Genomic DNA, 11,268 nt, shown 5'->3' on the forward strand with positions numbered 1-11,268 from the left:
TTCTCGCGTAATGTATAAATTCACTTCCACATGTTAACAGTTACAAAGCCAAAATAAACTACATAGGCTGCAAATGCAATTTAGTGCAATGATTGTGACTTCTCTAAATTAGAATGTAAGGTGTGCAAAGAAAGAGGCATTTAAAAAAGAGAACACTTATGCACCAAACCATCAAAAACTGAGGCCATTCTAGCCATAACAGCTACTTTTAAACCATAACAAGCCTTTTTTTGGCACGAGGAGCAAGATTGACATACAAAAGGACATTCATAGAGATTACACATGCACAAGGAGAGTGTCGGTGCTGCCATTTGAATATGCTCTTAGAAAACCATAATTGCCTAATCAGCTCTAATTTGCAGCATGTAACATAGATGGATAGGGGCCATGATGTAGTTGGCTTGCTGGATATATCAAGTGAATATTGAACTAGTTCAAATGCAATGGTTAGAGTGAAAGTCCTGGAGTGGTGGCTTAAGAGCAAGTGAAGATCAGTAATGGATTTTCAGAGAACTAGGCAAACCAAGAAAGAGCAACAATACCCTATTCCAGCTACCAAACTTGGATATGTATAAATGTCGCTCTTTGCTGGCTCTACAACAGTCCAAGCAAGAAATTCACAGTTAGCAGAAAACAAAAATGCACAGTAAGGGCATAACATATATATATTATTATCTTCAAGGTCCATACAGCAGAAAACATAGTAAATGTTACAAAGCAATGATGTGCTGGGATGAGAACAAATAAAATGTGGTCTACTGCCAGATCCCAGCGCCACCTTGTGTATAGACATGTACAATTTACACCCCTTGACCAACTAATGTGCCATTTCCTTTTCCCACAAGAAATGAAGACATACCCAAGACATGAATATTTCTCAAATTCTCTTTCTGTACAATCTATATAAATAATAAATATAAAATCTCTTAACAAATTACACCAGATTTTATTCTTCAGAACTCTGAGAGGTAGGTTGTGTGCAAGGCGCTCATGATCTACAGAGCTCATTGTTATCATCACATTTCACAGGCTTTCACCCTTTGGATATATCAAAGGAACTCAGATGTATCCATTTTGTAGCAGCCCATTTCTCACCTTGAATCACAGGGCAACTACCATGAAGGCTCATCGAATCGGGTGTTGCTTCAGGGTGAAGGTTGAAGAATAAAAGTGCATCTCCTTTTGTGGGTTTCACTGTTCAAAACAAGGTGCTATAGTGTTCAAAAGATAGATAAAAACGAACTGTATCTGGATAAAACCACTTCATACAACACAATGCCACAAATTTTAGAGGAATACCTGCTAGCCCTTTCGTAGCACAATCAGACCACGTGCTGTCCTTGATCTGAAAATTGTAGGCAGTAGATATATTAAGAACAGAGCCTTTTTCAAGACAGACATGTAAAGTTTTAATGCAGCCTAGATGACAGCCCACCGTTGAATTTGGAAATATAGTCTCCCCGCCTCTTATGACATTTGAGAGGTACATAAGGACAGTTGCAACTCTGTCACCCCCCTCTACAATGAATTTTGGAGCCCCAAAATATCTAGCTGCTGGGTCAAGAGGTTTATCATAATAGTAATCAAAGTGAGGTTCATATTTCTCTCCATGCTCGTATCTTAAAATCTGGAGAGCTTCTCCATTTTCTGCAATGTTCCATTTTATCTCTTTAGAAAACAACTTTGATAGCTATTTTTGGAAGCTGGAAACTACTACACAAAAATGCAAGACGTGGCCACAGAATAGGAAAGACACAAGAAAACTTTACCTGGAGGTAAAAATGTCCAAGTTGCAATTCTATCTTCAATGCCTTTAACAACTTCATCCTATGACCCACACATGTATATGTTGACAAACTGAATTTAAACAATCCTTACTCTCAATACACGTAAAAAACCACTGTACTTTTTGTGAAGGCTTGGCCATTCTATTACCACTTTTAAGCAACTACACGAGTGTTATCTCCACATGTTTCAAGCTCTCCCATAATTTAAATGCTCCGTCACAAACTAAGAAGAACCATATAAGAGAGTATCCAAGAACTGCAAAGTCTATATTGAGTTTCAGAAGGCACCTTAATTTTCTTGTAGACCGCAGCTCAACACAAACAAATTCATTCAAGTTCAAGTTTTGTACACACGACTTTTTGAATCAATCAATCCGAGTATATGAACCAAATATTCATTAATAGTCATGGGTTGCCCTCAACTACATGTACAGCTTTTGGCAATAGTAGAATCTTGAGTGTTGTCAGACTACATGGTGGATCAGAAGCATTGTCAGACATTGCTTAGATATTTATCTCAATAAACCCAGTCACTTAGATTTGGTCTCTTTGACAAAATATTTGCTGAGCAACGTGCAGCTGTATTTAGATTGAAGTACAGCTGTACATCGGATTTCCCTGTCAGGGTTATGCTTCTTTGACTGAGTGCGACATGTTTTAGCTACGATATAGGCAAGTAGAACATTCTTTCTGCTCTAGGTGTTACAATGCGTGTTTTTAAAACGAGCGACAGATGGTTAGTACTTGATAAAGGCAAGCTTATTCTGAAATAATTCGAAATGGAATTTCTTGAAGAAGGCATCGTGCAAAAGTGACCCGTTGTCTAGATTTCTTACTACATCTACCTTTACGTTTGTAACGAAGTCACACACAGTGGATATATAATCACATAAAACCACTTCAAAACAAAAACACAGGAAATTTAAATTTGGAATGAAGAAGAGCATAATAAGGGATCGAAAAAGGCTAGCAGCTTTATGGAAAAGCAGTTACCTGGCCTTTACTCAAGAACATGCTTGAGCTAGTTCGAACCGTGGATACTTCGGTCTCACCAGTGTCCGTGGATGTCACTCGGGACTTTTCCAATTTGCTTCTTGCCTAGAAAGTAGAAAAGCAATATCTCAATTTTCAAACAATGTCATCTCTTGTTTAAATGTACAGAGACCAGTCTCAGATCGGCTTGCATGCTGCCTACCAACTCTACCACTCAGGTTTCCCGACTCTTACAGGCTTTACGGAAAACACAAATGGAAATATGAGGCTCATTCAGCTGCTTAAGAGAAACGACTGCTGCTTGGGGAAGGCTAATTGTCATCGATTACTTGCCCTAATACACGTTCTGAAAAAAGCAGAGGTGTAGGAGAAAGAAGTTCTCCCATAGACCCTACCAATCTTATCAGATGATCGCATTCTTCTTCTGACAGAAAGCCTTTGTACAAAAAAATCCTGCATAAGCGATCCAGAAAGTCACAAAGTAGGAGTCAACAATGCCCACTGAATTCTGAATGTGAACGAGAGAGAGAGAGAGGGGGGGGGGGCTGGTAATGATAATCTTTCTCTTATACAGCACCCGTCCACACAGAGACGGGAGTGAAGAGGCGAACAACCTCATAAAGATTGTACAAGCAACATTTCTTATCTAGTTGAACAAAGACAATAGAGCTAGTAAATATCCTTCCCGTAACGCGTTTGGGAAGAATTCAAAGAAAGAAACTGAGCGCTTCTTCTGTCGGGAAGAATGAGAAAAAGAACCATTACAGTTCCCGAAAACAAGTATGACCAAGCGGACAAAAGTAAAAGATCATGCAAACCGAGGTTATAACAGCCTTTGTCTCGTTAAAATGCTGCGTGTAATTTGGGAGTGGAGAGGACGCACCGCGGTCTCCATGATAGTTGAACAACCTTCCTTGGATCCACAGTCGCAGATTCTCTATTCCTTTTTTCGAAGTCTACATTTGTGCTCGGTTTTGTCCTCGGCCTGACAGATTGACTGTTGTAACAGAAATGTTGAGTGGAATTAGCAGCTATGCATGAACTTCGATTGGTTCACTGACCTCTAAGCTCTCTCTTGATGAGTTCTATACCGTGCTGACGAAAGTCCCAATCTCCCTACGTATCACTTATAAGTTTGAGACATGTTCCGCAGAATGTATTAACAAAGAGCAGCTTGAAGGCGAATGCACTAACATTTCCCCCAGCCAGCCAGGTAAGTCTTCCAGCCCTACTGGGTGGTGTATGACGCTCCCAGCAGCTACCACGAACAACAGCAATTTCCAGATCGTCATCTTGTAGGCAACGCAGGTGAAAATAAGTAAGCACGGAACAAATCGCGGACAAATTCGCTCAAACGAAAAGAGAAGCCCATGAAAATGAGTCGCGGAGAGGCAAGCGCAGAGAGGCAAGAGATACAATGTGAGGGACTGATCATTCAACAGGAGCAGTACTACAACGAGCAACGTGCCATGCTAAGTAAGTAATAACGGAAGGGAGCCTCTTGGGGAGCATCCTTTGCCCTGGCGGCCTGGATCATGGCCGGCTGATCGTGCAGCTACAGCCTACAGGCGCCAGCGGCAACCCATAATAATTCATAGAAGCCGCTCGATTCCCTACGTACGCTGGTACGTGATAGACGGGGTGATTGCATGTTGGCACTTCAATGCGTAGATTTTTAAAGTTGAGGGGTCCCGTCGGGCAAGGCTGAGAGAGGCAGGGCGGCATTGAAGGCGGTGCGAGGAAGGATCAGCAGCGGGAGCTGTAGACTGAAGACTGCAGAGAAGAGAGAATCGAGACTGGTGGTGGTGGTTTGCATGCAGGGAGCTGCTCGTTTTTCGAAGCGTTGGCGTTGGTGCGTGAGTCACCTTTCTCTTGGCATGGATTTCAAAATTTGAATATCATAATACACCTTCCACGTGTCCTTGCATTTAGATCCTCTCGAATCTCTCCTCTTCTCCGTCACCTTCCCACCGGTCTGTCGGACTACTCTCGATCAAATTGCAGGCGCAGACGTGCGCTTGACGGTTGCCGCCTTCACTCCAAGACTTTGCTGTCCGTCCAAGAAGACACCCCTATGTCGCTTGCCCAGGCTTGACGCTGAGATGCAGAAAATTGGAGTCGCCAAGTACTTACAGCTGACACCAACTCCTGCTAACGCCCTCCAGTCAGGCATTCCCCTACGCACATCCACAGCCACATGCACTCTTCAGTCGTCCACACCTACACTCACTTGCCTCTTTTGATCATCTATTACAGATCCCTCGTCAAATGACGCCTCCAATGCTAGCTCAATTCACATTCGTAAGTACCGTCACTACTACATAATCACAGTGTCTAGCTTAGAGCAGACTCAGCGTGACAACAGTTTCAAGTTGAGTGAGTCACCTAATGTTTCAAGCTAGAGTGTTTCAAGCTGCGTGAAAAAACACAGAGATCACAACTCCCTCGATTCTTCACGGAATGGCAAGCAACTTTGTAGACATATGTTTCTGGCAGTCCGGGATCCAATGGGATAGACAACTCTGCAAATGGAGGCCCGGATGTTTAATTTCCACTCACAAAGGAAATGATGGAATGAAGACGTTGGAGTAGACAGAGCTTCATTACAGCTTCAAAACTTCATGGAATCGGAAGTAGCTTCATAGGTAGAAGTTTTGGACTGCTCTGAATCCACTAGGAGTGTTTGAACTGCAAATGGTGGTCTGGATATGGAGATCCAACACGAAATCCATGCAGGAAATTGAATTTCGTCACTTTTTGCAGAAGCTGTAACTTTTCACTGAATTCTTGGATGACAAAGATTTAAAAAACAAAAAATGAAGTACTCAAAGTCTTCTACAACTTTGCTTTAGATCTTAGGCCGAGATTCAGCTTCTAGAGAAAGATATCTTCATCACAAGACTCTCAGGTCTAAAATAGACTGTCTTTTTGCATCCAAAACCACCTGCTGGCTTGCAAAAAACCACTCAGAGAACTTTCCAAAGTTTCTACAAGGTATCATCAGGATGCAAGTAAGTACACCCAACCGAGCTTCTCCTTCCTCCCACAGAGCTATAGCAAACAAACTTTGAGCTCCAAGCTCACACCCCGAGCTTAGCTAGAACACCCGCGCTCTGATACCAGTTGAGAGATCTCAACAACGGAAGCGGAATGGAAGAGGGTGAGAGAAAGGGAGAGCTAGAAGACAGAGCCATACAAGTTTTGGTGGGTGCAGAACACCCTAATCTTCTATGTCGTCCATATATCTGTATGTTTGAGTATTGTACATAACCGAGGTTAAGGTACAGTGGCCTTTAACCCCCACACTAATGCCTCGGCATTCGATTGAACCATGGACACCTCAGTTTCCTTCTGACACTCTGAGAAATCACACTTACATTCAGGATAATCAATATCATGCTTACCATGAATCTTTGTGACTATTCTCATAGTCTCCTCCTAGAAGATCTCTTTGGACTCCTCCATAATTGTCTCCAAAATGACCACATTTACCCCTGCTGGTGGTTGTAGTGGTGGGTTTGCATTAAGTCTAGGAGTGAAATTCACAATGCGTATGCCTATTTCATTTCTATGTTTACACTACAATTCACACTGAGGGCCTTGATGATGTCCATCCTCAAGCCCACAATACGTGCATGCTTGACTGTTTTGTCTTTGCTGCGTATTTCGGTTCTGGTTCTGTTGTCTTCTAGGTGCTGCATTGTTATATCTTGGGTTAGCTTGTGCTCCCACTTGAATAACCGCCGCTGCTGTTTGGGTTGTTTGGGTAGCTTGTGCTGCTGGCTGTTGCAGATGAGGAGGCAACCTCCCGCTATAACTTGGATTATACCAACACTTTTCTTTATCATGATTATTTTTCCCACAGTAATCACATGGTATCTTTTCTTTCTTTGATTCTACTCCCATAATCTTTAGTTGTTCCTTAATTATCTTCTCAAGTTTAGAGTCTCCTTTAGGACTCCTTGGCTCTTTTTTCTTGGTTTTTCCCTTTGTTTTGGGCTTCTTTTATTTTCCTTTTTTCTTCCTCTTCTTTCCTTCTCCTTCCTCATCCGAATCTTCATCGAAATTGTCATCTTCTCTCCATCTTTTGAACTATCACTCTCCTCACTATATCGGAGTTAGAGTCTTTCTCTTCTTTTGATTTAGAATCAGAGTCATTGTGCTTTTTCTTGTTTACCTTTTTTTGTTTGTTCTTTGATGCTCCAGATCTTCTTTTTGCCCTTTGAGTAGCTTCCACCAAGTTATCGAAATTATTTGCTCCAGCAAGTTGGTCACGGCCTACCACTACGGTCCGCAACTCCTTGTTGATCCCTTTGCGGAAATAGTCTCCCAACTGCTCTTCAAAAGGCCTTTGTGCCTCCTCTATGATGGTGCCAGCCTTCGAAGTGTAGTTAGGGGAAAAGGAGAAGGTCTAACCCTAATTTCTAATATATTCAAGGCCTTTGGTTCACAAGGACTAGAGGACTCCAAAGTTGGGTGCAAGCCATATAACCAACATTTATGTACTCCCTTTTCCATATGTAGCAAAGTGTGGTAGCCCATATTGCATGAACCAGCTCATTGTTTTCCACTCCATTGTGGCTGTAAAATGCTCCTTCTTTACTGCATCTACTAATCCTTGGAAACCATTTGCAATACATCAGGTTTCGAACTACCCTACTTGACTGTCAATGTCTTGTCCCTTTTTCCCTTTGAACTATGTAGCTGTTACCAGTGGATTTGGCCTTTTCTCTATCTTTTTACAAGATATCGTGTTTTCAAGCAAACTCTTAGGTTGCTGATTTCCTTGTGATGTTTGAGTTTTTTTCCAGGAGAAGAGCACAATATACTATGGCAAGAACCAAAGCAACAGCCAGAAAGAAAGGAAAAGGACCTGACATTGTAGGGGCTCACAGCTCCATCCAGGTCTAAATCTTCAAAGAAGGGGAAGCCTGTGCACATGCTAGTAGCAAGGAACAGGAAGAAAAGAGTGAGCCATGTTAAATTACATGGCACAGCGGAACAAAAACTGAACAAAGAATAGAGAGTACATAGCAAACTAGAGACGAACAAAATTTTCCTTCAATACTAATGTAGTACGAATGATGGCGTGCGCTCCCACAGTGGAGCTTAGATGGCGATCTAGACAGATGCTAGGTGAAGAGCTACTAGCTGGAAGATCTTATCTGATACAATGGACTGGGAAGGTCACCTCTTTATAGCTATGAGGGTGGTAGTCGGATAAACGTAGTCGATGGAGCCGACTAGCCAACCTAGTCAGTGGAGCTGACCAGTCAATCTAGTCAGTGGAACCGAGACCCCAACGAGAGCAAGGGGCTCCCACACAATCAAGACAATGTGCCTCGTTGTGCTACCAGCTTACCTACCCTGCCTAGCCCATAGGCTAGACTCACATAGATCACCTTTCTACCATCAACAGTCTCATTGATAGACCTCATCTGACATGCAAGTCAAGATCCATCTAGTGTCTTGGGCTCACACATGGCTTCTCCTCATATGGGGGCCTTACAACTTGAGCACATTGGACCACTGGTGGTTACCAGGAGGGTGGGGCATTGAGCATATCTAACAAGCCAAAGTAGATCTATCCTAATGGAGATCAGGAAGGCTCAAAAAGCCATAGGTGTAGCCATGGCACCATTCTAGAGGCTAGTCAGGGCAGTATGCATGAATTGACATGTGGACTTTAGATGGAAAAGGATTGCACTACTTGTTCTCTAAGAAGCTGCTAAAGAGTGGCTCATAGAGTTTTTCATGGACACCATCTAGTGGATCATCGATAAGTCAATGGTTATTGAGTTCATGATTAATATTGCATGCATGTTGCACACAGTCACATTATATTTACACAACAATTATACAAGATGAGAAGGGCAACGAGGGAGCACATGCACCTACACACTTGGATCTTGAGGATAGCTCCTTGATGTGCTAGATGATGACAAGCATACGGTGGACATGATGGATTATATTTTTATAGGCATGATGTCATATGTACATGTGATGTCCAAGTCTGAGACCATGGTGTGGGAATTCCAATCAACACTCTTGTATGATGGTGCTCAGATGTCAAAACTATGGGTGCGTCTCTAAATCTTGAATTTGCAAGCAAAGTATGATTGTTCAGAGACAAGCTTCTCAGCTTTAATGTGGTTAGTACATAATTTATATTAATTAATGTTTAGATGTTAATTATTTTAACAGCTACTAGTATCTCGTTCTTAAAGTTTCTTGCATATGCCAATTGTAAGAGGTTGCTCTAGAAGATATTGCCTACCCCAAATACCATGCCCGCATCAAGAGATAAAGCAAAAAATATGTTGTCAATCATTGGGATGGATTATGGCACCATCCATGCTTGTCCTAATGATTTTATTCTCTTTCATCATGAGCATGGGGATTTGTTTAGTTGTTCGGAGTGTGGGGCACATCATTATAGAGAGGACTTGTAGTGCGAGAAGATCCCAGTAAAGATCTTGAGGCACTTTTCCATCATCGCCCAAATACATCACATGTTCAGACGCAAGTCCATAGCAGAGTTGACATGGCATACTACACACCATTCCACTGACGACACTTTGAGGATTCCTCTAGATTGTGCTTCTTGGAAGCATATAGATAGCATTCAGCCTAAATTTTTAGGGGATCCATGCAACTTACTCGATGTGAACTGTTAACACTTAGACCTGGTATGCCCTTGTAGGCTAGAACTAGGATTCAATCAACTCTTAGGTTGACTTTATTGGTCAACCATAAGGTTGACTTTGGGGCCATATAGGCCACCCCTTTGTACCATTTGCAAGTACTTACATTTGCTTCAGCTTGTTGTCTGATCCCTTGGATTCCACTCTGTTTCCATTGCTTCTTACACCCAACAGTGGTATCAAAGGGGGTCGTTTGATACTGACACAAGCATTGGCATTGCAATTGCTTCCCAAGTGTCGATTTGGAAGTGTGCACCATCCTACTACCAGATTTGATTTGCACAAGCATCAGCACCACACAGGCCTTAGCATCCTACTTTTGTACAAATGCTTTTTTTGTAGCCATTTGCTCCTGTGCTGCACTGCTCCCATACAACTAGCATACAATTTGCCATACGCTTGTATCTTGCACTACTACTATACAACTTGCATGCAACCTGAAGATAATCAAGCGTGCAAGTAGCCATCTATACACTGCACTCTAATCTAAAGCATCATGACTCATTATGTACAATCGATGTACATATGTACTTGCATCATTTTCAACATCATGCAAATCAATTGTTCATCTGACGTATACTCAACTACATGTCATCCGTACACTTGCCATACATCTTGTACAAGACCATATGATCCTATGCAATAATTACATTAATGACGATGTACTTTGTCATATGCAAATTCTCTTTGCAGGCTTAGGTCAAAAACTTGGGGCTTTTGTGTCACATTTATAGGTTTTGCAGTGAAATTTACTCCTTTGGTCTCAATTTGGGGCTTTTGCAGTATTTCCCTTTGTTGGATCAATTTCATCTTTTGAGTGCTTTGATGTCAGATTGCCAATTTATGGCACTTTTTGGGACTTTTCCTCAATCTGCACTTTTTTGTTGCAATTTTCCCTTTAGAAATTGGGGCTTTTCACATTGGGCTTCAATTTTGCAAAGGATAAGGATTTTGGCACATTTACAAACACTTTTCCACTCATTATGAGTGAGATTTCAAGATATTTTCAAATTTGCATGTCACATTTGCGTAGACAGCAGTGACATTTGGGTCCTTTAATCTCACATTGGGGGTTTCTCCATGACATTGGCAAGAAATTGCAAGCTGATTTGGTCAATTTGCAATTGTAGCATAATTTGGGATTTTTTTTGATTTGCCCTCTTTTTGTCATATTTCCCTCTCAAAATTTGGGGCTTTGTCAAATTTGCTGTCAATTGTAGTGACATTGGCTTGGTACAGCTCAATATTCTTGCATTTGCCCTTTGATTTAGGCTGCCCATTTGCAAAATAGCTATTTGCAGGGGGGCCTGTGATTGGACAAACATTTTCTTACAGGTCATTTTGGGAACAACTTGTGCATTTTGCTCAATCTTTGAGTAGCCATCTTAGCATTGACACTTGCAGACATTTGCTGTCATTTTTTGTTTGACATTTGCAACTAGCATGCAGATACTTGGATAGCCAACTCTTTGCATTGTAGCCTTTTGGGGATTTTCATTTGCAATGGCAAACCATGAATCTTTTGGGATGCTTACTGTGAGAAACATTGATCAAGATGTTAGATGTATAATGGATTGTCTTGAAGTTTTTTGTCAAGCCTCAAGATCCTCTATCAACAACTCCAAAATAGGGTATGACACACTCAATGGTGGCAAGGAGCAAGGAGTTCTCCAATAGTTAGGATGCCTCAAAATACAAAAAGGGACAATTTTCAGATTTTTGGGCATTCCAATGGGCTTTGAGGTTACAATGAAGCATAGGTGGGACTGGGTAATAAATAGATT

At 41.7% G+C, this 11,268-nt stretch overlaps 1 protein-coding gene across 2 annotated transcripts; it reads right to left on the minus strand.

Annotated features, from left to right (window-relative positions):
- Positions 1-286: 286 nt before the first annotated feature.
- LOC147884816 (putative prolyl 4-hydroxylase 6) lies at positions 287-4,280 on the minus strand. Of its 2 annotated transcripts, XM_087397185.1 has the most exons (9): positions 3,975-4,275; positions 3,664-3,777; positions 3,176-3,233; positions 2,781-2,885; positions 1,770-1,827; positions 1,436-1,647; positions 1,300-1,345; positions 1,096-1,194; positions 287-594 (listed from the first exon to the last, which is right to left on the minus strand). In XM_087397185.1, the coding sequence occupies exons 1-9, from the start codon at positions 4,070-4,072 to the stop codon at positions 506-508; spliced, it is 879 nt and encodes a 292-aa protein (XP_087253311.1). In that variant the 5' UTR covers positions 4,073-4,275; the 3' UTR covers positions 287-505. The 2 variants fall into 2 exon arrangements, with proteins under 2 accessions (XP_087253311.1, XP_087253310.1); XM_087397184.1 differs by lacking the exon at positions 287-594 and having other exon boundaries at positions 790-1,194; positions 1,300-1,647; positions 3,975-4,280.
- Positions 4,281-11,268: the final 6,988 nt, after the last annotated feature.

Source organism: Dipteris shenzhenensis, chromosome 26 (assembly GCF_047967505.1).
Source record: "Dipteris shenzhenensis isolate YYH24624 ecotype China chromosome 26, Dip_SZ_1.0, whole genome shotgun sequence".
NCBI classification, from domain to species: Eukaryota; Viridiplantae; Streptophyta; class Polypodiopsida; order Gleicheniales; family Dipteridaceae; genus Dipteris; species Dipteris shenzhenensis.

What these genes read in the sequence shown, in the direction of transcription:
- LOC147884816 (XM_087397184.1), bottom strand. Translation starts at nt 4,072, where the DNA reads ATGACGATCTGGAAATTGCTGTTGTTCGTGGTAGCTGCTGGGAGCGTC. An exon ending in CCTGGCTGGCTGGGGGAAAT is followed by an intron (nt 3,778 to 3,974) that starts GTTAGTGCATTC and finishes CTGTTACAACAG; the next exon opens with TCAATCTGTCAGGCCGAGGA. An exon ending in TGTTCTTGAGTAAAGGCCAG is followed by an intron (nt 1,828 to 2,780) that starts GTAACTGCTTTT and finishes TGTGGGTCATAG; the next exon opens with GATGAAGTTGTTAAAGGCAT.